General features: G+C 38.8%; 2 protein-coding genes across 2 annotated transcripts in view; one reads left to right on the plus strand and one right to left on the minus strand.

Annotated features, from left to right (window-relative positions):
* Uba4 (Ubiquitin-like activating enzyme 4) overlaps positions 1-17,174 on the minus strand; it is a 46,575-nt gene extending 29,401 nt beyond the window's left edge. Inside the window, exons 1-5 of the mRNA XM_067157393.2 lie at positions 17,029-17,174; positions 15,049-15,154; positions 14,055-14,147; positions 8,431-8,551; positions 4,578-4,879 (exon numbers count right to left, since the gene is read on the minus strand). Coding sequence (XP_067013494.2) covers positions 4,578-4,879; positions 8,431-8,551; positions 14,055-14,147; positions 15,049-15,154; positions 17,029-17,121 — 715 coding nt within the window. The 5' untranslated portion in view covers positions 17,122-17,174. The remainder of the gene's footprint in view (positions 1-4,577; positions 4,880-8,430; positions 8,552-14,054; positions 14,148-15,048; positions 15,155-17,028) is intronic.
* A 110-nt stretch (positions 17,175-17,284) lies between these two features.
* On the plus strand, positions 17,285-26,729 carry LOC136884699 (uncharacterized). The gene is made up of 4 exons (XM_067156975.2): positions 17,285-17,533; positions 21,309-21,399; positions 21,482-21,600; positions 24,765-26,729. Exons 1-4 carry the CDS (start codon positions 17,413-17,415, stop codon positions 24,896-24,898), a joined length of 465 nt encoding a protein of 154 aa, XP_067013076.1. The 5' UTR covers positions 17,285-17,412; the 3' UTR covers positions 24,899-26,729.
* The last annotated feature ends 1,161 nt before the right edge of the window (positions 26,730-27,890 follow it).

Here is a 27,890-nt window from a genome sequence, read left to right on the forward strand (position 1 = left end):
GAACATAAAAATTATAAACTTTGATATCCTAGACCTGTAGTGTTTAGTATAGGTAAGATCTTGAACATCTTGGAACACAACTTCATGAACCATTGATAGATCATAATCAGCCATTGCTGACTTGTCTGGCTGGCTAAGACGGATATTTTGTTGGTGTTTCTTGATACAAGTACCAATGGATCAGCATGTTTGGATAATGTATACCTTGCCACAAGCACAAGGAATTTTGTACACCCCAGGGTGTAATATTGGGGACAATTTGTCCTTGTTTTTAGCTAAAATGTGAGCAATTATTGTGACGGTGCCAAACACGGTTTGTATATTGTGCTTGCAGAGGACCTTGACAGTTCGTTCTGTGGTAGGCAGTTCCCTTCACTTTTGTTTAGCCAACCCTCTGGGATGCAGGGCTCTATAAATCTGAACATTGCTTGACTTTGGGTGTGTCCACCTTCTCCTGGATATTTGATGGCTTACAGATTCCTTTCACCTTCGTGGTGAGTGTCACGAGAATGCCGTTTTCTTTTTTGGTGCTGGATAATGGTGAGTAGGGCCCGGATGTTTATGACATGCTATATTTTTTCTTTATATTATTTCCATGGAAAATACAGGTTAAGCATGATTTTATCTGTGGTGACTAAAATTATGAAATTTTCACGGATCGTATAAAGTCATATTTTGGCTTTTTTAAAGTTTTTGTCATTTTCCAGTAATTTTTTGTATCATGGTCATATTTCCCTGTGAATTTTCATATTTTTTATCTTTTCCATTCCATTTTCACATACCTGCTTGCAGTCATCTCAAAGATTGATTTTTTACATATCCTAATTGTTGTCTAAGCCTCCATGGCTCAGACGGCAGCACGAAGGCCACTCACCACTGGATACCATGGTTCAAATCCCGGTCACTCCATGTGAGATTTTTGCTGGACAAAGCGGAGGCAGGACATGTTTTTCTCTGGGTACTCTGGTTTTCCCTGTCACCTTTCATTCCAGCAACACACTCCATTAACGTTTCATCTGTTCGTCATTTATCATTGCCCCAGAGGAGTGCGACAGGCTTCGGCAGCCGGTACATTTCCTATCCTCGCCGCTAGATGGGGGCTTCATTCATTCCATTCCTGATCTGGTCGAATGACTGGAAACAGGCTCTGGATTTTCACTTCATTTCAACTGTTGCCTGTAATTTGTTACAATTATCTTTCTTAGACATATATATTTATGTGAATTAGGAGGGTAAAATGTATAGAAAGAGACAGATGCATAGAAAGCAACAGGAAGATGAGCCTCAAATGAACTCAAATGATTTGACGTATAACAAATATGCCCCAATAATATCCTGTGATGTTCGGCGGTCTGTTACAAGTCAATGTTGCAAGAAAATAGAAGATTGTTCCTATTTGAAAACTTTAATATATACGTAATTTGCTATTGTTATTCCTTCTGATTGCACATCAAAATGTGACATGTATTTCATTGTGTGCAGAGTCGAGAGTTACCTCTGGATTGAGTAATTAAATCAATTCAAAATATAATAATAATTAATAATATTACTTATTTATTATTATTGAATGTGCTAAATTTTAAAAGTATATTTTCAATATAATGTTAATTTAAACAGCGGCAAGATTTTGAAGATTTCAAAATGTAATAAAAATGTTTAAGTGATATTTATTGTCTATTTTAGTACTTTCTTAGGTCAGAAACATCCAGGTCCTAGTGGTGAGTATCTGCATGGAGATAGTGATTTGTGTGGGTAGGGTTATGACAGACGTTGCAACCCAAGGAGCCGTCTAATTTCTTACTGGATTATCTAAGGAGGGCATGCGTTCGACTCCATCTCTATGGTGAATTTAATTGAAGGATGCTGCTGACTGAGGTAGTTTTAGAAATATGTGAAGTTTCTCAGGACCCCTCCGTCCAGATCATAAATGTATCGTCAATATACCTTATTATCATGTCTACCAAAAGAATGATATGTTTCGTTAAGGCAATGTGGTAAGAAAAGCTAGTCACTGACATGAAGACCGCTCAGTTTGAACCGAATGTTGCATATGGTGACTTAACACATGGGTGACAGGCCCCAAAAAATCTTGTAGTACACTCGCCAGCGGTAGGTGATGGGCCCCGAGAAATCTCAGTTTTATTTACAACATCGTTTTCGGTCTCCCTGTGACATCCCTTGACCATATATTGAACTATTTCAGACTTGCACATTGAGTAGAATAAATCATAGATGTATATCTGCCACTTTTCTTTTACTGACGGCCTCTTTTTATTCTTTGATTTAGCTTCAAAACGACCGGGCGAGTTGGCCGTGCGTGTAGAGGGGCGCGGCTGTGAGCTTGCATCCGGGAGATAGTAGGTTCGAATCCCACTATCGGCAGCCCTGAAAATGGTTTTCCGTGGTTTCCCATTTTCACACCAGGCAAATGCTGGGGCTGTACCTTAATTAAGGCCACGGCCGCTTCCTTCCAACTCCTAGGCCTTTCCTATCCCATCGTCGCCATAAGACCTATCTGTGTCGGTGCGACGTAAAAGCCCCTAGCAAAAAAAAAAAAAAAAAAAAAAAAAGCTTCAAAACGTTGACTTTCTTTCTGCCAATTCAGTCAATGATAAGAGCGCTCGCGTAATACAGTGTTAGCTGACGACAATATTTTAGAAGAACTGTATGCCGATGATTGTTCAAATGGATATAGGGATTGTGAACTAGTGGAAACTGAATGTGAGAGAGATAGTGGAAGTGATATTCAAGCCCCTAAATCAAAGTCTGCAGTGCTCACAAAAAGCACAGTGAAACACACTACATCTGCTCCTTCTGTAAGGCGCCACTGAACAAAGGGCCATGCTTCCACAGATACCATACTCTCAAGCACTACTAAGGGCATTGGTAATTACTAGAGCCCTGCGCAGATATACAAAATAATATCCGCATCCGCTCTGCATCTCCTTCATCCGCACCCATGAAAGGTTATCCGCATCTGCGAATTGCTATCCGCGGATATTGTAAATATTTAAGTACAGTATATTACACCAAAGGTACTGTTAACATAATACAACAGGCCTGACAACTGGCACTGGAATCCCTACAATCACAGGTTTATGAGAGATTTTCTCTTGCTACAACTACCGACGTACAGTATTGACCTTTGCTCCTTCCTTCCATTAACTGCGGGCAGGAGCCAGTTTGGCTAAGGTCAGATTTACGACTTTATGGTCTCAAGGCTCTTTATATATCACCATTCTTCCATACCACTGTCAACGGTCGCCTAATCACATGCAAAAACAAGACTGAGTGAAAATCAATAAACGTCATTATTTAGAAATTATCAGCAAAATTATCCGCACGGCCATACAATTTGTATCCACCAAGACACAAACTTAGCGGATATCCGTGGATAAATGTGTATCCGCCAAGACACAAACTTAGCGGATATCCTAGTCATTACTCATACCAACTTTAAAAATAAAATCTTGACTAGTTTACGAGGGGGGATCAAATAAAACAGGATTTTATCTTTATTTAAATTCATTTATTGAAAAATACAAGGCCATTACAATTTATTTTTCCACATAGTTTCCTGCTTTGGAAATGAATTTATCCCAGCGTATAGGCAGCTTTTTGATGCCCTCATTGTAAAAAGAACAGGGTCGTGTCACCAGCCAGTTGCGCATGAAGTCTTCCAAACTCTCATCATCTTCATATTGTTACCCTCCTGGAACTTCTTTAAGTGGTCCAACAAATGGAAATTGCAGGGCAATAAGTCCGGGCTGTAAGGAGGATGATCAAGTGCAGTCCAGTGCATTTCCTGTAGCTTGGAGACAGTTAAAGCTGCAGTATGGGGCCAAGCATTGTCATGGAGGTGGATGACCTGTCAAATTGGTTGGTTTCATCTTTTGAGGTGATATGCAGCCCTCGCCTTGTTCAACAGGTGGCAGTAGTAAGCAGCATTGATTGTGTGTCACTCATGCAAGAAATCAATCAGCAATAAAGTCTTAAACCGCACAAATGTTTTCGTCTGTAATGCTGCTCCAAGGACGGCGATCATGTTGCTGATTTTCCACACGTTCTCGTCCTTCCTTGAACTTTTTATGCCAGGCAAACACGTGTCCTTGACAATGTTTGATCACCGAACTGTGCAGTCAATCTCTGGCAAATTTCTGCCCCCGTAACTCCTTCACAAGCAAGAAATTTCATAATTATGCATTATGCAGTGGAAGGGTGCACCTGTTGCTCCGACACTGTGAGCGTTACTGACAGAACGGCAGGAAATATCTAACAGCACGCTCTCCCCACTCCTAACGGTCCCACCTAATCATAGCAGAAGCGCGAGGCCGGTCCTATCAACTGTTGATGTTCAGGAACAAAAACCCCATTTATAGCTGATTGATCATTATAATATTTATGTACATTTTTATAATCGTGTGCATTCTAGTATGCTCAGTAGAAAAATGTCTGGTCCACAAGGTATGTGACAAGCTCAAGCATCCAGTCAGCAATGTGATAAAATGGTACTCATCGATCCGTAGAGCCTGTGGGAAAATGCTGAAAAAATGAAGAAGATTATTCTTACCACTCACCTACTCCCAAAACTCCTCCATCACCACAGTTGGTTACAGTCTCTGGAGGTGGAGGCACGGGAAACAAACATCTATAGCAGGGTCCATCCTCATAGTTGTACACGGTGAGCTGACCTTCGTACTGCAAGGCACTTCCAGAGATGAGTGGTCGCTTGGTCAGGACGCAAGCATCGTTCAGTAAGTACCGTGTGGCAACATTGTCCGTCGCATCGAGCACCATGTCAAACTGCTTCACTATGTCGAGGGCATTAGTGCTGTCGAGCTGTAGGTGATACGGGATAACCTGCAACCCACTGTACAGCCTGTAATTGAAGCAGAGCTAACATCATGAACAGAGCTTGAAATAGAAACACTGTATTTATCAGGTACTCACGTCTAGCCACTCAAGAAAAGAATGAGTGCATGGAATTGCAGACGTGCCTACTCCCCTGACTTAAGTGTATTTTTGGTCCTTCCTCCCTCTCTCCTGATCACAGAGACTTATCTTCTGATTTTGAAAACAGCGTTAGTATAGTATTCCTGTATTTTTTTTAAATCCCAGATTCTTCCTCGTTCTGGAGAGAACTGATGTTCAGAGGGCACTTGCAAGACAGAAGTAATCAGCTGGTGCTGTTCTTAAATATGACAGAATCTCTAACGTAATGCTTTTTATTTTATCATTTCCACATAGCAATGCTGACTGTGAGAGTATTTTTTAGCATATTTACAAGGACAAAAACTCGATTCAGATCAAAGATTCCAAAAAAAAGAAATCTTAAAACCTGTTCAACAAGGCCAGTGCTTTGAGCATAAATCTAGTTCAGAAATTTATGCAGAGGCTGAAGGCAGTTACAACGAAGAGTCATGTGTTCTAAAGCTCAGATACATGCAGTATTTATAAATAAATACATTATTAATAAATAAGAGAAATTACATAATTGAGGGGTATAATGTGTTAAATATTCTTCAAAGTTATGTCATCAATGATGTGTCGTAACATGCCGGGATATGTCATAAAAAAAAATCCTGATTTTTGACTTTTGAAAGTTGGCACGTCTGGTATTGTATAAGTACCTCGCAGGTACACTGGTCTCAGAAACAACTAAACCTTGAGATATAATGTTTGTTGCTGATATCCACAGGGTTTGTGTCCACATGAGACATGAATAATATTTTGATAATGATTAAAATTATGTCTGATAACATATTAAATGCAAGGAATATACAATAGCATACTCATTTTTTTTTAAAAGTAACTATACATATGAGACCCACTGCATGGAAATAGACTTAAAGTTGGATTTTTCAGGTTCAAAGGCAGAAGATACTGAGCATAAAAAAAAAAAGAGTTCATGATACTTCAGAAGATATTAATTATTGACTGTTGTCGTCGTTGCAGCGGCGGTGGTGGTGGTGGTGGTTATTGTTTTAAGAGGAAGTACAACTAGGCGACCATCTTCTATATAACACTAACTAATCAGAGAGGAAAAAACATTGAAGGGATCTGATACTTCGAAAAATGAAGGTATTGGCCAAAGAAAGACAAGGGCCACGAAGGGCGTGAAAATGAAGACTCCTTAGGCCTTGAATGCTCTAATACCATCAGGTCAGAAAAGAACAAGAGCTGACCAAGGGAGGTTGGATAGATGAAAGTGAGGAGCCTGGCACAAATAAGTGGAAGCAATGTCAGGACTCAGCTAAGGGCCCCGCGGTCGCCAACCCATGCTCCAAAGTTCAGAGCCCCTAGAGCCCCTTTTAGTCACCTTTTGCGACAGGCAGTGGATACCATGGGTGATATTCCACCACCCCCACCCGCACGGGGGGGGGGGGGCAGTGAGTCAACTGTGAGAAGGAGGCGTGGGATTTCGGACATTACAGTAGTGCACAGAATTTCTAACCTTTTTTCAAAAATATAAGGTTTATTTCGTGTAACAAAAACATAAGATATCCCCTTTGCTTCACAGCAAGTAGACAGTTGATATATTCCCACATTTTTAACACTTTTTACATAAATTCTAAATTAACGTTGTTTAAAAAGAAGATATTTTAGGTTCAAGACTAGTATGAAATCAACATGTATAAGTGCAATTTTACTAGCAACGTGTTGCTCAAAAAACAAGAGCTGGTACACACTTGAAGAAAAATATCAACTTACAAGTCTCATTATACTTTTATCCATTTACCTTGACAAGGATAACATGTTTTAATTATGTGTTTGTTAATTGTGTAGTGTTTTTAGGACCTATTCTTTGTTTAATTTTAATCTGTACAAAAGGAATGCAGCTGACGATGTCCACATAGGACGAAACATGTCCTGCAATATTTATGAGAATATAGAAATAATCAAAGGATTATTTGTTATGCTTAAACGGTGGATCTTTAACATAATTTTTTATTTCTAATAAGCAGGATATTCCAAGCTATTACTGGAGAAGTGGCATGGAATGACATCAGTAAATGAATAAGCTTGAATGGAGCTTTTAAAGGTACAAAAGATCATAATATGAATCAAAGTTGGAATTCAAGAAGACAAGGAAGAGGAGTTAGAGAATGGTATAATTTATGAAGGGAAATGTTTGATAAATTTCAAAGTTCTTAGAAATCATTTAAGAAAAGGCTAGGTAAAAAACTGATAGCATACCGGCCAACGTTACAAAATCAAAAATCAGGAGATTTTGATATGAAAATCAGGAAAAAACGGGAGAAATCAGGCGTTAGAATTGGTCAAAACTGCTTATTCTATATGTCTTGTGCAACACAGGAGGACTATGGTATATATTATAACAGTTATGGTCTCAAAACCAGACTGTTCCTATACAAGGCTACAAGACTAAAAATGTATGTGAGTGAGATGATCAGTCCCTGATAAGCCTTCCAAAAACAGCATGAACTCATGCTCTACACGTGTGAATCAGTCATGCACTTAGATGCTATTACTTAGCAAATGCATAGATTAATACATTGCATCACATGCCCACGCGATTATGCGAACCACAATGCTATTTTTATCAAGTAATAAATTAAAATTCGCCAGAATTGTCTCCAAATGGCTCCTAAAATCTATAGAAAAGTCACTAGACACTATTTTTGAAATTCTGTCAATAACTAAAAAAGACTCCAAATCAAGCGACTAGTCTCCAGAATCGACTAGACTGATGTGAACGAACATGAACATAACACACGAGAATGAGAGATTGACAATCGATGTACGCGTCACGATATACAGGTTTCCGTAAACATTGCACATTAGTGCGCATTTCTTGTATTAATAAATGTTGATATTTCATTTGAAAGTGGCCAATGAGCGAAGGACTACCGGCCACTGGCACACAAAGCTGAAATGGCGAGATTTGAAAACGAATGTTTGAAGTTCATCAAAAAAATAAGCTAAAATCGGAAGAAATAATTAATAGGGAGGTAGGAAGAACTGCCGAAAATCAGGAGTCTCCTGCCTAAATCAGGAAAGTTGGCAGGTATGTGATAGGGAATATGCCACCTGGGTGACTGCCCTAACTGCAGATCAATAATGACTGATTAATGGATATGTCTACAGACACCACTCTTATTATGAGGGTCCTCAAAAAAAAAAGACTACCAATCTGCATAGCACCCCCTCATCCCACCTCCCACTCGCCTGACCTGACTCCCTGAGACTTCTATCTCTTCACTAAAATGAAACTTCAGTTGGTAGGGCAGCGTTTTAACTCCATTGAAGGGATCCGATTAGAATCGCAGGAGTTTAACAACTTCTGTTAGTGCTTTCAAAAAATGGGAAAACTACCGAATTCACTGTATTTAAGCCCAGGGTGACTACTTTGAAGGTGATGGTAGAAATTCTCAGTACTTCAGGATGGCATCTCACATACAAACTTACCTTCTCAAGGCCTGTGCAGCTGAGTGGACTTTTGATTGACCGATGCTTGTTTCTGAATGAAGTAACTGCCGGTGCAGATTGTTAACTTCAACCTCATCGTAGTCAACGATGCCAATTCGTCCTATAACAGAAATCACTTCTATTATATCTGTACAAAAAAAAACTTATTCTGTTGGTACATAACAAATTTTGTGCAACTCAATGGCTAAATGATTTAGTGTGTTGGCTTTTGGTCCAGTGGGTACCGGGTTCGATTCTAGACCGGGTCGGGGATTTTAACCTTCAGTAGTTAATTCCAATTACTTGGGGGCTGGATGTGTGAGCTATCTTCAGATCTTCCTGGGAGACTGTTTACCAGGATCAAGTAGGGGTATTTCAGTCGCTGTATGGAATGCACAGGAAACAACAACACAGCTCAACCCGGAAGAAGAATTAAATAACCCTCACTCAGGATTTTAAGCATGTGGCACATCGGTCTGAGTCCATAAGGGTTCTCTCTTTATCAGTAACATTCCTTCTCAATCTCTGGTGAGGTTATTTCTGCTTTGAATCAAAACCAGGTCCCTCAGAACCAAGGGCACTATGTTGACTATTTAGCCAAGGAGTTTTAGTATAATGTGTATACTGTGTGAGTATACTATGATTGCAAAAATCTAACATTACTTCTTTTTCTTCTTCTGCAGTTCCTGTTTCCAGTTCGTTCATGGGTCAGATTATGAATTAACCCATTCAAGTTACAATAAATGGCCATATTGTTGACTGTGGAATCAGATTTAATTTGCCCACCCGTAATTTGAGCGTACCTGTCACACAAAAACATGCATAAAATAAAAACTAATGCAGATAATTCACTCAAATTTTGCATTCAAGCCATTGATGATTATGACTAGAGCCCAGAAGTTCAGGCATTTATTTTGGCTAAAATAAGTATTTAAAATTGAGGAAATAGGCAGTAAAATAATTATAATAGGCATTTATTATGACAAAAATGGGCTCTAAAATAATAAAGATGGTTTAATGTAAGTCAATTAATGCACATCTGCATCCCATTTCACTACTTCATCTTTCGTCCCTCTGTGGCTGGAGGTGATAGAATATTCAACGCTATCCCCTGCCAGTCGTAAGAGCTGACTAAAAAGGGGGAACAGGGTCTCTCAACTTAGGAGTGTGAATTAGCAACCATGATTCCCCTAGCTGAGTCTGGTGTTGCTTCCACTTATTCACGTCAGGTTCCTCTCTCTTCATACCCGAACTCACTTGGTCAACTCTTATTCTTTTCCGACCAGACGGTATTAGGTTTTTAGACCTAAGGGAAATTATTATTATTATTATTATTATTATTATTATTATTATTACACCGTTCGAAGTGTCAGACCTCTTCCATTTTCCTTCTCATTAGTGTTAATAGAAGATGGTCACCAAGTTGTTGTTCTCTTAAAACAATAATCACCACCACCACTTAATCTTACGTAGCAGGAACAGGACCTGGCAACCCTCTCGACCATTTGGTTTGTGGATATTTGTGTAATATTAAAACAAAATAATTTTTTCTTTATTAATAACACAGTACATTGGAATCATATTCTCTTTTCTATCCATTGTTTAATTTTAATATATAAATAACAGCAGGAAATATCCACAACTCAAAAGAGGCAAAAAAAAGGCATTAAACTATCAAATAGGCATCGGAAGCTAAAATAGGCAAAATAAAAACTGGCCCTGCCATTCCCAAACTTACGGAAATATGTTTGTGTCTGCATGACACTTCGATTTTTTTTTTTTTTTTTTTTTTTTTTGCTATTTGCTTTACGTTGCACCGACACAGATAGGTCTTATGGCGACGATGGGACAGGGAAGGCCTAGGAATGGGAAGGAAGTGGCCATGGCCTTAATTAAGGTACAGCCCCAACATTTGCTGGTGTGAAAATGGGAAACCACGGAAAAACATCTTCAGGGCTGCCGACAGTGGGGTTCGAACCCACTATCTCCCGGATGCGAGCTCACAGCTGCGCGCTCCTAACTGCATAGCCAACTCGCCCGGTGAGGACAAACACCCAAATAAAAAGGCATTTTGCCTAACTTCTGGGCTCTAGTTATAATTTACCCACTCTTCATTCCTTGAGTGACTGCTGGTTGTGGTACAAATGTTTCATTTTTAATAATTTCAAAAAAGAGCAGATCCGTGTAGTCTAAACACATCACAATTTCGGACAGTAGACGGACTATATATTTTTCATATTTCTGAAACATCGCTGTATCCATGAGATGGATATATGTCAGGATTATAGTCTTCTTTATCCAATTTCCAATCACTACAGTTCTTTTGTGTCACCAGCCACGCGCATTTGGAAGAACCTGACGTGGCACTTTCACCCTCACTTTCTTCAATATTCTGCTCACTTCAGTAATTTTCACTGTTGCTATCACTATCCTTGAACTCAGATTCATTTTCCAAAACATCATTATTGTCATAATCATCATCTAAAAAAAATGTCTACAAGTGCATTAAATCTCTCGTCAAAATTACCGCGAAATCGGTTCAACGGAATACCAATGAAAAGAAACTGTTATTCAACAATTCCAGTGTTGCACACAAATACAGACAACATTGCTTACCAACAGTACATGCCTCTAGTTCCCTACAGTGTGTATTGTTGGAAATTATATAGCAAAGGGAATCTACGTAGGCAAGTCAAAAAGTATCTGAAATTTTGCTCTAATTGTCTTTAGGTTGGCATTGTGTACTCATCAGCTGCTAGATGTCACCGCTGTCTACGTCTGTGGTAGATTTCAGTATTATCAGATCAGTACATCTTGCGCTGTTGCGTCGTAAAGATGGCCGTGCCTTTCTCTGTTTGCACCATGGAAGAACAGCGTTCTGTAATCCGTTTTTTGTGGTCTGAGAGTGTACCAGAAGCAGAAATTCACAGAAGACTTTCAGCCCAATAAGGGGACAATGTTTTGCCACAACAAAATGTTTACCAGTGGACTGAACAGTTCAAAAGGTGTCGCACGAGCGAAAAATCCGGGCGTCCATCTGCATTCTGCATACAGTCCCGATCTCGCCCCGTCGGATTACCATCTGTTTGGTCCACTTAAAAATGCTCTAAGAGGTTGATGATTCAGCTCTGCCTCAACAGGTGAAGGAAGGGGTGCAACCAAAAATCTTATTTGCAGAGGGTATCAGAAAGCTTGTAAAATGGTGGACAATTATAAGCTATAAATTTAATTTTTGTTCCGTCCTGAAGTGCAGTTATAAGAAATAAATACAGAAACCAATTGAACCACACCAAAGGACAACAAAAAGCATTGAAACAGGAAGACTTCCAGCTTAAGACTGTTTTAACGATCAATATTTCAGTGTTTTAAATTTTCATTATGCCTCTTAAAAAACTTTTTAACTAACATTTCATTTTGCGTGTTTCCTATGTTTTTAATGCATTATACATGTCTTATTGATGATGACCCAATGCTGGGTTGAAACATGTCTATTTATGTGTGAACTTTCGTTTTAACTGCACGTAAAAATATATAGTATTGACTAAGAGGATTAAAATAGTTTTGTACAATTTTGTACGAAGTTCAACCGTCAATACGGATTCAACAATAAGATTCAAAATCTGTAACAGATAGTTATGGCAACGATGAGATAGGAAAGGCTTAGGAGTGGGAAGGAAGCGGCCGTGGCCTTAATGAAGGTACAGCCCCAGCATTTGCCGGGTGTGAAAATGGGAAACCATGGAAAACCATCTTCAGGGCTGCCAACAATGGGTCTTGAACCCATTATCTCCTGGATGCAAGCTCACAGCTGCGCGCCCCTAAACGCACGGCCAACTCGCCCGGTCAACCCAATTTGTACTACACTTTTAAATTATACATTATAATCTAATTGCTTCATGTTAGGAGTGGGTTGATCAACTGCTGGCAGTAGGTCTAAAATGCTTCTGGGTATGGCAAGCCATTCAAGCTAATAACCTATATGATGAATTTTGGTAAATCCAAAGACTAGCATTACTAATAATTATAAACAATAGAGGATATCGACAGAAAGGATGTACTTAACTGTTACCACATAAGAAAGGAATTAGGTGGTACAGAGGTATGCATTGCAGCAGAGGTGTTATCTGCGTCTCAGTGTGAGATCTCTGAAAGAGATGCGTGTTCATTATTAAACTATTCATTATGCAGTACTAACAGTAAATGTGTAACTAAAGTGCAATTGCACGACCCATTTGAAACTCCACAGCAGCACCCTAGTTCAGGCATCGTCAATCGAGAGCGAAATGCCTTCGGAGCCAGTTTGCTCCCCGCTCTTGAGGAATGAGAGCAGCTTAGCGAGCAAGTAGGGGAAGTGCATGACGTAGTACATACTGAAGGTCAGTGGCGCAAAGGTATAGCACATCTTTCTGGACAGGTTAAACTGCGATACGATACGCTTGAACTCACGTGAGGTGACAGTAGTGTGTTTCCGCCTTTATCCTCACACCACACGACGTTCAAGCCTAGTCGGTAAATGTTGCACTTACTATGGAAGAGAGTTCAGCACAGCCTAGGACATTGACGCCAACAAGTTTCAAACCTTCTTGGGAAGAAGAGTATTTGATACTTCAAGAAAATAACACACAAAATGTTTAATATGTAATAAAATATTGAATCACATCAAAAATTTAATCTGCAGCGTCACTGTTCCTTATGTCATTCCAACAAGTATGATAAATATGAAGGCCGGGAATGCATAGCATAACTATAAAATTTAAAAATAACACATTTGAGGATTTACGTACGTTTCGTATTACCCTACTCAACTCTATTTATTTTATAATGTTTGATAATTCTTCAGAGATGATTTATTTATGTACTGGTATTTCATTGCTGTTGTTCATATGGTAACATTTCCGAGCGGCAAGTACAGTACCACCACGGTATGCAACCCACCTGTCCACTGCTCTCTTGTAACGCGAATGACAGCCGTCCGGAGCAGAGCAAGTAACACCGGCTCCCTAGAGCAAGTACGTGATGACGTCTAACCTAGTTCACAAGAATTACCGGACACGGAACTGATGTTTCTTGTCAAGCCTTGAGACTTCAGGTTGGTATTATACGCACACTTTATGTTGGTGCATTTACACCCTAGTGCTGAATCGGTCGACCTCGGCGATCTTCGAGATTTGTACTGGCAACCTTTGAAACACAAACTATGAATCGCTTAAGCATCGTTGTGCGACATCTGGCGTACAGTTTACGTACTAGTACTGTTGTTGTTTACACAACAAAGCCAAAGTATAGAATTCATGCTAGGAACAAGATTCGCATCGAGAAATGTTTTATAATGTTATATAATGTGTATGTGACATAGTTGTTGGCTTAAGATGATAACGGTTTAGAAACTTCGTATCGATCGATCATATTCTCGATTCAATTCAGATTTCATTTTCCTTCGGTTGGCAGCACTATCGATACCGGGACACCTCCCTCCTTACTCCTCACCACCATACACAAATGCACCAACATAAAGTGTCCGGACTATACATGTGCAGCAGCCACGCTTACCCTCTGCACCCCTTATCCAGCATGCACGCGACTTCTCTCGTCAGACGACCATAGTAGTGAAGTGAAAAACATACCTATTCCAGCTCCAGCAAGGTACAGAGCAGAAGGACAACCCAGACCACCAGCTCCAACAATCAAAACTGAAGAATTCTTCAATGCCAGCTGCCCTGAAAGTAAACCAGTATACTGTATCATTTATAACCATGCTGAAAAGCAAATGTAGGAATTATTGCATGGAACAACTTTGTACACATAAACATGTGGCGAACAATGGTGAAGCACATAGTAGTAATTTTGAACTTGTTTGCCTTGGTTTTTTAACCATCCAGGAGTGTCTAGGCTGATGGTGGTGCTTACTGGGTTATTTCTACAATTTGCTTTATGTCGCACCAACACAGATAGGTTTTATGGCAACAAAGGGACAGGAAAGGGCTAGGTGTGGGAAGAAAGCGGTCATGGCCTTAATTAAGGTACAGCATTTGCCTGGTGTGAAAAAGGGAAACCACAGAAAAACATCTTCAGTGAGTGGGGTTCAAAGCTTACTGTTTTAAGACAACACCAGGGAGTACCGTACTCTAGGTAAGGCATGTCCCAAACGTTGGCAGAATAATGAAGGACAAAATTAACAGTAACTATTTCTTTTTCCAATTGGCTTTATGTCGTACTAACACAAATAGGTCTTACGGTGATGGTGGGATAGGAAAGGGCTAGGAGTTGGAGTACCGAGCAAGTTGGCCATGCGGTTAGGATCGCGCAGCAGTGAGCTTGCATTCGGGAGATAGTAGGTTCGAACCCCACTGCCGGCATCCCTGAAGATGGTTTTCCGTGGTTTCCCACTTTACACCAGGCAAATGCTGGGGCTGTATCTTAATTAAGGCCATGGCTGCTTCCTTCCCACTCCTAGCCCTTCCCTATACCATCGTTGCCATAAAAGCTATCTCTGTCGGTGCGACATAAAGCAACCTGTAAAAAAAAAAAAAGGACTAGGATATAAAGAAAACATAATCTGTTTTTGAAGAGTAATAATAGTAACGACTAATTTGCGTACATTTAACATTGTGTTCTTACCTGTCACTCCGACTTCAGGCATTATTATCTGTCTGCTAAATCTGGCAATTTCATGATTTGTCAGTCTGGTTGATCTGCTATTCTTTGATTCTTCTTCATCTCTTGACTGTAACAAAGAATAATAAAGGACATAATTAACAGGAATTATTTTTTTCAATTGACGTAATGTCGCACCAACACAGATAGGTCTCATGGCGAAGATGGGATAGGAAAGGGCCGTAGTCTTAACTGGTAGGGAGGGCCCAGAAAGAGATGGTAAGAGTTTGATTGGTGATTATTGTTTCAAGAGGAAGTACACACTAGGCAACCATACTCTATATAACCCTAATCAGAGAGAGAGAAATGGAAGGGATCAACACTTCTAAAAATGAAGGTTTCAGCCAAAGGAAGACAAGGGCCATAAAGAGCATGAAAATGAAAGACTCCCTAGGCCTCGGGTGCTCTAATACCGTCGCGGTCAGAAAAGAACAAGAGTTGACCAAGGGAGGTCGGATAGGATAGATGAAAGTGAGGAGCCTGGCACAAATAAGTGGAAGCAATGCCAGGACTCAGCTAAGGGCCCCGTGGTCGCCAACCCACACTACACTACCGGTACACTACCACGTTCAGAGCCACAGGATCCCCTATTAGTTGCCTCTTACGACAGTCAGGGGATATCGTGAATGTTATTCTACTGCCCCCACCCACAGGGGGATTAAGGGTGGTAAGGAGTGTGGGTGTTAACATGTAAAATGTCCTTGAGCAAAAGAAAAGTTCTCACTGAAAATCCTTGTATTTTATCATGGCAGTATGATTATCTAAAAAAAATTGAAGAGCTTAGACAAAGTGGTTGAAATATTCACTATCTTGATGAGTCATGGATAAGATAATAACATGACTGGCAAAGGAACAATGAAATGGGAGTAAACAAATGTAAACCCTGGCAAAAGTGTAATAAACGCTGAGATGTGGATCCAAGAGGAACTTGAACTTAATTACTCTCCCTGATCTGTTATAGTGTTAAGACAATCCCATTAGTACTCTGTGCAGTTACAATATAACATCTTCTCAAAGTGCAATCAAATCATCTACAGTAACTTAGCTGCAAAAGAAAGGAATTCAGCATGAGGAATTCATGGGGAGACAAACACTTTATAATCTAAATTAAGCTGTCAAATCTAAAGAAAAGTGTTTCAGAATTGATGCATGCTTTCTGTCTTTGAGACACAATCCTTAGTTTGCTACCCTATGTGTGATGGTGGTGGTGGTAGTGGTTATTGTTTTAAGAGGAAGAACAGCTAGTGACCTAAACCTGATAGAGCTTGGATGGCCTAAAATTAAATGGGTGGTAAGAAAATACAAAGTAACTAGAGATTTATCCCTCAGTAAGCTGTGGGAAGTTGGCAATATCCGATTGTTGAAAACTACTCATAGAAGCTGAATATTGGGAGAAGAATGGAATCATGCCTGACATCATTGGCAGTGTAGTAATTTCTCTGTAGGAGGAGGGTGATCCCTCGTCATCTGAAAAACAGTGTCTCAAACCACGCAGCCACTCGCTCGGTGCATAGGGTTGCGGATCAGAATCTGAATTAGCGCAACCACTGGAGTAGGACCCACACCCGGCTTGCTGGAGCAAAGAATTGATGACTAAATAGTAAAAGAAGTAGTGGAACTGTCAGCTGGTCGTCATTTTGGACTGTTGCATCGAAAAGTATTCCTTTTCCTCTCGACTGTGAGTTCGAAGTCGCTTCAACTTCGGAAGAACTGCCAAACAAAGTAGCCACGCCCCCTCGTGAAAGATGAATAACAAATCATCTCACATCAACGAAACATACGCAGTTCAACAGTATGAAAAAATATGATTTCTTCACTGTATTTTTCAGTTAATACTAAATTCTAATGATAGTGAACTTTATATTATGTACGAATGAAAACGTGGTAATTTACACCACCGGCAAATTCCAAGAAACCTACTGTCATTCTCAGACTAATACGTACAAGATTGTGTTTGAGCTGAGATAATATATATTCTTTTTCCATAAGTGTCTTCCTTAATTCTAAAATATCTTTCTCAAGGCTTTCAATACTCATCTTCGTGACTGCTCGCGACGTTTATCAGCCATAAATATTCAAAACAACAATATGAGAGAGTTCCATCGATATATGACCAAACGAAATAGGCCTTCAATGATCGATTACCCGATAGCGATTTTTCATTCATAAGCAATATATTCTCGACGTCAACAACATGGTTCCTTAGTGTGGAGAAATTTGGCATGATATTTATGGTTTTAGCTTTGTGGATCCGGAGCCACAAAGTTATGTTTTATGTGACATACCGTTTATTTTCTCTGTACGGAATTTTCCAGTTATAGGAGTGCAATGGATCAGAAGTTGGTATATGCCTTTCGAGGATGGATTGCTTTTGTTGCCTTAATGGACATGGGTACTGCTGTCAGATCATACATAGAGAAACGGTCGTTTCTTGGAGATGCTGTGACAGGTAGCTTCCATAAATAATATTTGTTGTATGTTAAGTACTGTGATACAAATAACTTTTCTGATATGCTATCCGATGTGAACAGAGAGCTGTGTGGCTCGTCCTGAAAGTCCTTCCATGAAGTTAACCCCAACCAATTTATTATTCAGTTGTAGCCTATTCAATCCCTCAAAATATTAATTTTGCAAATGGATTATTTTCCCGAGTGGAAAGAATCATCAAGAATTGCGGAACAAATGGGAAGTATATACATATTTCCATAAAATCTAAAATTAGCCTACTTATACTATTGTCTCCTGCTGAGCTCTACCTTTTCCTGCCATAACCTCACTCTACGGCAAAAGTTCAGATAATGCAACAGTTTACCTTTGATAGAATATCACATTCTTTGGGAAGGCAGAAGACATCCTTTGATCAGTTGTTCCATTATATTTCCCTCACCCTCCTCCCAACCTCCCTCTGCACAAATGAATATTTCCCTCAGTTATTTTGCCATTGACATAATATTAATTTAAACTCCTTTGGCTGTCATTTTTTACTTTCTAGACTAGGGCCGTCATTGAACCATCTGACAGCTCCTCAATTATAATCACATAGGCTGAGTGGACCTCGAACCAGCCTTTAGATCCAGGTAAAAAATCGTTAACCTAGCCAGGAATTAAACTTGGAGTCTCCGGGTAATAGGCTCGCTACCTGTAACCTGCGGGTGAGCTCGTAGACATGAAACCTTACTAATTCCAAGTTTGGAGATAATGTACTTCAATTAGGCACTGTCAGAAGCGAAAACTTACCCTTTCCCATATTCAGCACCTTATATGTCCGTGAACAGGTGAGGTTAGTATCAACTCGAATATTATCGTCGCCATAAGACCTATCTTTTTGGTGCGACGTAAAGCCTCTAGCAAAAAAAAAAAAAAAAAAAAAAAAAAAAAAAAAAAAAAAAAAAAAAAAAACTCAACTCGAATGTTAGGCCTATTTTTGATTCTGCTTCGCCGATTCACTTTTACATAAATATTTCCTTATATTTTAGCTTCACTTTCCACTGTTCTTCTGCGCTGCAGTCGCTTAAGTGCGGCCAGTATCCAGTATTCGGGAGACAGTGGGTTCAAGCCCCACTGTCGGCAGCCCTGAAGATGGTTTTCCGTGGTTTCCCATTTTCACACCACCTAATTAAGTCCACGGACGCTTCCTTCCCTTCTCCTAGTTCCTACCTGTCCCATCGTCGCCATAAGACTTGTCTGTGTCGGTGCGACGTAAAGCAACTTGCTTGTTCTTCTGCTGTTGGGCTGAGTGGCTCAGATGGTTGGAGCGCTAGCTTTCTGACCCCAACTTGGCAGGTTCGATCCTGGCTCACTCCGGTGGTATTTGAACTTGCTCAGATACGTTAACCTCGTGTCACTAGATTTACTGGCATGTAAAAGAACTTCTGCAGGATAAAATTCCGGCACCTCTGAGTCTCTGAAAGCCGTCAAAAAGTAGTTAGGTAGTGTAACATAAAAACAGTAACATTATTATTATAATCACGGGAATGGAACCAGCTTTTGGGTGGTTAGGCAGTGTGCATTTTGCAGAGTTTTGTCGAGACGTGCCATTTGGACTCATCAGCTGGAATGGCACGCCCCTCCAGGACTCTGGTTAGCAGTGGCAGACCAAACTGTGTGGCCCTGCCGTGTTAACAAATCTGGTTTGCTAACCTGCTAAAGGAGAAATGAATTCTCCGTTTAAAAATTACTCCCCCATTGGAGTGAAAGCCTTTTTTGATATTATTATGTTCTACTTTTTCTTAATAAGATGTTCACTACTTCGGAAAACTTTTCCATCCATTTTAATATCTAAAAATATTGAACACTTACTACACTAAACTGTAAAGCATTCAACACAATGCAGAAATCTGTAATTAGGAGTTGCGACAGTGGCATTCCTGGCATGTAGCCTAATCACTTGGCTGTACAAGGAGGCTGGACATTACACCAGCACCATCTGTTAATGTGTTTTAAAAATGGGAGGAGTGGACACAGAACACAGACCATACACCACAGCGCAGGTGTTGGCACATAGATCATTTTGTCCTGCCACTCTTCAACTTATATCTTTTTTCTCTCATCTTTGCAAGTATTTATTTAATTGATTAACTTCTTGAAAATGTAGACATGATATAGGCGTTTGGGCTTACGCCATGGCAAGAAAACAAAGTGAAACTCTTTACGTTTCGCAGGGAACTTTGCTCCGTGTCTTCAGAAGAAAATCTCGACTTTTGCCGATGAAGTCTTCTACAATAATGAGGGTTTGAATTTAGGAATATTTTTACCGTAGGAGAAATTGTAGTGGTGTGCTCGTTCATCACCAAGTGGCTCGCTGTATGCTGGCACAGCACTCCAAGCGGAAACTGATGACAACATTAAGCTCCTAACACATTGCTTGGAATGAACCAACTGGTGATGACGAACGTACGAAATTGGAAAATACCGAAACGAAATAACAATATAGAAAGGGCAGGGAAGAGAAAAAAATAATAATTCTGGATCCTCTTAGTATGACTGTGACATATTGGTATGCTGCATTAATGACTCATGAACACAGCTCACATTCTATGGCAAATTCAAAATTTTATAGACCGTAATTCTGATTTAAACATTTTAATTTTTTATTTTTACCCTCCTCCTCCTCCTCCTCCTCCTCCAGCTCTTGCCGGGTCGAGGCATTTATGGCACTTCTCCACGTACCAGTCCAGGTTTCTTCTTCTTGTACGCCTCTTTATTGAATTGATCACCTTGTTCTAGGTCTCTCTCATGCTTTTTTTTCCCCTCGAAAGTCATCTCCATCATCTGTTTTCGTATTATTTTCTCCTCCAATCTCTTTACATGTCCAAACCATTTGCTAAAAGTTGACACCGTGCTACCCAAAGTTTGTAACACTATAAGAAAGTGAAAATAATGCAAATCTTGCTTGAGGTACTGGGCGAGTTGGCCGTGTGGTTAGGGGAGCGCAGCTGTGAGCTCCCCTCCGGGAGATAGTGGGTTCGAACCCCACTGTCGGCAGCCCTGAAGATGGTTTTCCATCGTTTCCCATTTTCACACCAGGCAAATGCTGGGGCTGTACCTTAATCAAGGCCACGGCTGCTTCCTTCCCATTCCTAGGCCTTTCCTGTCCCATCATTGTCATAAGACCTATCCGCGTCAGTGCGGCGTAAAGCAAAAGATGTAGTATAATTCACCTCAAGATCAGCAAGAGTGCTCAAGAACCTCTACATGAACTTCTATTTTTAATTCAAGAAAAGTGTCATAAGTGCTACCATTGTGTTAACTTCTTGCCTTTTTTTTTTTTTTTGTGTAGGCTGATGATGACATGGACAGATGTCGAAACCGGTCCCTTAATAAATTAAATATGTTGCTACATTGATTCGTGCAACAGTGTTATTGTATTGAAAAGGTGGAACATTTTTCCTTTTTTAACATTGTGACAGTCCAATGTTTTTGTCACTAGTTTTAGTTCCTAACTAATCAGGTTGGCAGCATTGTTGACCACTCGTGCATGTACTCTGTCCTCAGCGAGAAGGACGTGTGAGAAGTAAACAAATGACGGTCATTCTGCGTGCAGCTGAATATAGTGAGTATTGGGTAGCACGGCGTCAACTGTTGATAACCATTTTTGGTTAACCCTACCAGTTCTCTCATTTAGGTGTTCTATTCCAACTTCTTTTCTAGCATCTTTGTTTCTCACTCTGTCTTTCTCTATGTCAAAATGTTTATGTTGCAACTTTTCTCTTTGTCCATTTCAGAAGACCCCATCTTACCTCGGATCTTGGGGATCTACTCGATACTGAAAGCCCTCGCTCTCATTCATTGCACTCTCTTCATTCACTACAAACCGTAAGTAGTGGAAAGTATTTTTCTGAAACTATAAGATGTGTTTAATTGAATTCTATTTGTTTGTCTAAATTTGATGTTACAGAGTTGTGAGTCTGGGGATATGTGCACTGATTGTCTCGCTCTTCCTGTACAGCTCTGAAGTTTTCTTTTTCCATTCTACCATCCTGTCGTTTTACGTCATCTTCCATGGTGTTCTAAATGGTAAATATGACAAACTTAGTAATGGAGTACCGATCCTAAAATTGACAGTGTCCGACATCCGTTGAATGGGTGAGATCAGAAAGGAAAACATTCCACTCGCAGTAGTTTCCGGTAAACTACAAAACAAAAAATTAATAATAATTAAAAAAAATTGTTTTGCTGCAAAACTATTACTCAGATTGATAAACATACAATTACATATTTGTTTGTATGTATATTAGTTACCCTACAATACTGTAATATGTTTTACCAAGTAGTATTAATATTCTAGCTCCTGGCTCAATTTAAAGTCATTGCAGTCTTTTCCTTCTTTATCTCATTGGGTTTGGATGTGCGAAGAGTTCACAACAATTTAATACAATTTTAGAAATTTACTTTTTTAATCAGTATTATAGCCTCCATAGCTCAGGTGGCAGAGTGCCGGCCTCTCACCGCTAGATACTGGCGGTTTAAATCCTGGTCACTCCATGTGAGATTTTTGCTGGACAAAGCACAGGCAGGACAGGTTTCCCTTCGGGTACTCCAGTTTTCCCTGTCATCTTTCATTCCAGCAACACTCTCCAATATAATTTCATTTCATTAATCATTGCCCCAGAGGAGTGGAACAGGCTTCGGCAGCCGGCTCATTTCCTGGCCTTGCCACTAGATGGGGGCTTCATTCATTCCATTCCTGACCCGGTCGAATGACTGGAAACAGACTGTGGATTATCATTTTTAATCAGTTTTATCGTTACTTTTTACACCTATCAACATTTTGTAAATTGTTCAAAATATAAAACAATATTTTTTTAGTAGGTTATACACTTCATTTCATACAAAGAATAGTATGTCTTTTGTAACACTAGTCACTATCATCGTTTTGTAAATTGTTCATAACGTAAAACAATATGTTCTCATAAAATTGTTTGTGCTAATCGGGTATATAGTGCATAACTTCCGCAACATCATCTAAGTATTTTTTTTTTCTTAAAGGGAGCTATTCCACCATATATATTTTGCAAATGGAAGTTTAAACAGTCTAAAGCTTTCAAAATAAATAATGTTATTTGTTTTACGTCCCACTAACTACTCTTTTACGGTTTTCGGAGACGCTGAGGTGCCGGAATTTAGTCCCACAGGAGTTCTTTTACGTGCCAGTAAATCTACCAACACGAGGCTGACGTATTTGAGCACCTTCAAATACCACCGGACTGAGCCAGGATCGAACCTGCCAAGTTGGGGTCAGAAGGCCAGCGCCTTAACCGTCTGAGCCACTCAGCCCGGCTAAAGTTTTCAAAAAGCAGACCGCCAATGAACTCTTCAGTTGCAACGTAGCCAGGTTCCTCTATTTTGAAAGTCACATGTTTTACTTATTTTTAATTATATTTTGTAGCCTTGAGTAACTCTTAGACATCTTCTTAAAATGAGCAGGCCACTTCTTTTTTTTGTAGTCCTTAATTTCTTCATTTAGTACTGTGTGAACACAAAGGGGCTATCTTTTTTGGCTCTATGATAATTTTACCATATTCTCCTAGCCTTACAAAAGCAAATTGCAAACAAGCTGAGTTTAAAACTCACTCTGAACTTCAACCTCGAGTAGCGCCATAGAAATTCGTTGATTCTGTTCCTTCCACTTTTTGATGCGACTGCATATAAGCTATATAAACTTGTGAAAATTCCACCTTTACAATGCCATAAATAGTCTTTATTGATAAGACTACATTAAAATATATTAGTGATACATGTTTCGTCCCACTTTAGAGACATCTTCAGTCACAAACAGAATCATTTAAAAATATGGTAAAGACACGATAAAACCATTATATAAAAAGTCTATGGATCTTATGGTGCGACATGTTGACGTCTTGTCAAGTGACTTTATACGTTGCATTACATCTGTGCAATGCACGGATGTAGTGATATTTTAACCCGTGCAACATTTGGACTGTGTGATTCAAATCATATTCATGTTCGTGTTATTTTTAAGACTCAAGACTTGACAAGATCCCAAAACGTCACTTCACAATATCCATAGACTTTTTATGTAATGGTTTTATCGTATCCTTACCTTATTTTTAAATGATTTTGTGACTGGAGATGTCTCAAAAGTAGGATGGAACATGTATCACTAATATATAGAGGTACCTGTTTTTTGTGAAGCGCGAAAATGTAAAATGTTTGCAAAATTTTACAAATTTGGCTTAAAATGCGAAACTGCTTACCTTTAAGCAAAATCACTACAAAATTATGTGAAAAAACTTTTAGATTCAAGAAGCATAATGAAATGTGATTTTAAAAATGAAGTGTCTCATCCATCCTACGAGAAATTTCAACATCAGAATATTTGTGTTTAAGGACCTAAATTGGTAATTTATGAAGAGCAGGTAAATATATTGATGTGACTACAATTCTTCTTTCCTTGAAATGAGCATATAGGAATTTTGTGGAAGCTGCAGTGAGGATTTATGCATCCCAGTCAGTAATGTTGATAGTGAGAGAGTCGTTTTGAACGAACTGTAATATAATATTGGACAAGCTCTGACTCCCAGTAATATGGAACTCATGGTATCTCTGTATTTTTAAGACTGATGTGTAAATTAAGAACGTAGGCTAGGTCCCACTCGTTCAAGTGGCAGGATTTTTTTCCAAACATTCTTGCTTTGATATATGTAATATAGCCATGTTTTCTGCAAAATCATAACTTCCATGTTTCTTGTACATAAACAAAATATGATGTTTTGCTGCAAATATGCTGTCAACTACTGTCTGGTCTAGTTTTATTGCTGAAAAGTGGAAATGAAATTTAGCGAAATTATTGACAAGATAAAGTAAATATGGTGAAAAAATACCAAAATGACGGTTTTTAAATTACGAAATTAGGCAAACATCTTCACCACTAACAGGTGCCCCTACTAGTTTATTTTAATGTAGTCTTATCAATAAAGACGATTTATGGTATTGTAAAGGCAGGATTTTCACAAGTTAATACTTTTTGACAAAACAGGCTCAAATATGAAATTTATCACGTGTAAGCTACACAATGGCTATTTCAGTTTAATTTGACGAAAATGTGGAATCTTTTCCTTTTTTTATATCACCCATTCAATTGATTATCTTAAAACAACTCCCTGTGTGCATCAGTGATAGAAATTATCATTTGTATTTTTGTCCTTTTTTTTCCCCAGCTATTACATTAGGGGGATTGATAATATTACCAAGACGATTCCTTGAAACTCCAACAGTCAACGAAGATGAGAACGCTGAACTGCTGAGGCAAGCTACTGTTTTTAAGAGAAGACGTCCAAAGAAGACTACATAATCAATTTTTTAAAATAATTATCAGTATAAGGCTAAGTATCATAGTATTTGCTATTTTTCACATCACAGTATGCATCTTCCATTTTATACATATGATAGTCGTATTTCTAGTCGCAAGTTTGACTGATCTGAGGTAGTGTCCTGTACAACAGTTCATCGTGAACATAAGCTGATTATATTTGTAGTATTCCTCGTAGCATTGGACGATGAAGTGATTTTGTGAAGCAGATGATTTCTAGTCTCTCTTACATGTTTTACAACAGTATATTTTATTTATTTATTTAAATATTTATTTATTTTGCACAAAGTAACAGAATTAGCTATTGGTAAAGAATTATATGAAATGATCGCCTTCAAAAGGCACCCTTAAAATAAAGGAATAATTATATGTAACTAACAGAATTCAACATAACGTTATGAAGAGAATCACCAACATAAACCTCGTGATTTTATTATTAATTACGTTGCAGTATTTGTATTAATCATTTATATAAAAATAATATTTTTAAATTATAAACCTTACGTAATTTTATAATTATCTTAATATTTCTGATGCTGAAGGTGGATCCGTAGGATACCTCCTCTTAAGCAAGTTCTTAACCATCCAGGCTGGGTTTGATTGTTTTTATTTCTGCTGGAATGCCAGAAAGATTTATTTGCATTATGAGACAGATTTATCTTCTAAAAGGGAAATAATTTCTTGTAAAATACTGTTTGTTTCCTTGTTCTGAGAGTTAGGCTGTCTGTTGAAGTCAAGTGTTAAGGGCACAGGAACGTGAAAAATAACTTTAAAAATCACATTTTGTTTGACTAGAGTAAGCTTTCCTGAATCCAAAAAAATCGACGTATATGTTCCTGGAACAAAAATGTATTTCAAATAACTATATGTTGTGTTGGCACTACTGCCACATCCCCTCAGCTGTCAGTAACATTTTTATTCTTTAGATACACCTTTTTCTCGGGAACCGTCAGAATAATCAAACTCTCTACACCTTTTTAATTGCCTAAAAGTAACAAAATAACAAGACTTTGCAAAAATTGCACAAAAATATATTCTTCCATAAAATATCAGTATAGCACCAACATCCTACAAATGTTTGAGGGTTAAAAATTTTCTTTTTGAGAGCCCAGCTTAATAGGATAAAATACCATTAAAACATGCAGGTTTCACATCCAGGTGGCCTTAAGGATGTAATGGCAATTGAAAGTAGCATTTCTCAACTCTTCTGGAATGGGTTCACTTATTTTTGGGTCGTTGATGGTGCACCTGTCATGAGCCTTTTGATGTATAAAGCTTTCGTATTTCTGTCAGATTACCAGAAGGCTAAGTGTGCATTTACTGTTAGATACTTATCCTCTGAAGGGTGAATAATTTCTTGTAGAACATTGTATGCCTGTCTTATTTTGAGAATTAGGTTGTCTGTAGTAGTCGAGTCGTAAGAACGTCAGCAGACCTGTCGTCTTGTACAAATTGTTTACAGTTTCTACAAATTCCCATTCAGCCATTCTCGAAAGCCATTTTGAAACTTCAAAAGTGCAGTCAATTCCTAGCAAGACTAATTGAGCTTGCTGGTGCATCATCAAGTGACTTGTAATAATTCAGGCCTTGGCTTCGTAGACAGTCAATTCTGTATCAAAAGAGCTGAATATAATCCCCTAATCTGTTGTTTACCCTACCAAAATTGCTTAATATGCTAGTCTAATGAGCAGAATATTTTATTTCAAATTCTGGCGGTGGTCTCACATTCAGCTCTTTCTACTTACAGATTTTTTTTTTTTTTTTTTTTTGACAAGATGAAAAATGTCTACAGTAAAACCTCATTACACAAACTCTAAAGAGACAGAAAATCATGAGTTCATGTTTAAAAAATTTGTGTTGAAACGAATTAATATTTTACTGTTCCACGTAATGATGATGATGATGATGATGATGATGATGATGATGATGATGATGATGATGATGATGATGATGATGCTTGTTGTTTTAAGGGGCCTAACATCGAAGGTCATCGGCCCCTAAAGTAATATTCAGATCATTTGAGTGCTACCTACTCACTATGAGCTACCAAAAATTTAGAGGAACAACAATGTTTTATTCTTCCATGTAATATCAACAATAAGGAATAGTTTGTATGCAACACAGTTACTTTCCTGAAAATGAACGCTCGCTAGTGAAAGGTGTGGATTTAGGTGGTGTCATTTGTGATTGTCGACTTAATTGCACTGGCTCGTTGTTTAGAACTGCACTGCTGAAACATTGTGTTTGAAGCCCGTTGCGCTTTATCGTGCGCTAGAGTACAGTGTCTGTTGGCGAGAATAGTACCGAGTATGCACAGACGTTTCTTTGCAGGCAATGGAAACGTGATCATTGAGGTAGATGTTTCATTCTTGCCTGCTTTTCCTTGGCATGCTTGCTTTCCCAGGGATTAATTTTAATTGAGAATAAATATGATGGTTAAGAACAGAATTCGCCTTAAACGATATCAAATAGCTCAAGGCACAGCCATCGATGTCAGTGTGAACCCTTGAAAATGCCAAACGCAGTCTTCAGTGAGATGTCGGGACCATCATATGCTCCTGGGCCACGGCTTACGATACATGATTTATAATGCCAGCCGTGAAAGCCTCAACTGCTATTTGTAATTTATATTAACCAAAATTTGTGTTAACCAGTAAGACTCCCCATAAGAAATAATGTATCCCTGCTGCGAGTTTGTGCCAAGTTAATGATGTTTTACTGTAGTTTGCTTTTATTTAAGGATCACCATTTAAAAATAATTGTGCAATACTAAGCATCAGTTTGATAAAGAACTGATGTGAATACTGTGTTGGGCTTGGTGGATGCTCAGGACTCTAAACTTAGTAATACTAATGTACTTAACCATTGTTCTTCTCTTCTTATTTAATATTTTATTTATTGTACTTGGCTTCCACATAGACAATTGGAGCCATGTTATGTATTTACTGCAGGGAAAGATGATTGCAAAAATATT

Source organism: Anabrus simplex, chromosome 13, assembly GCF_040414725.1.
Source record: "Anabrus simplex isolate iqAnaSimp1 chromosome 13, ASM4041472v1, whole genome shotgun sequence".
Classification (NCBI taxonomy): Eukaryota; Metazoa; Arthropoda; class Insecta; order Orthoptera; family Tettigoniidae; genus Anabrus; species Anabrus simplex.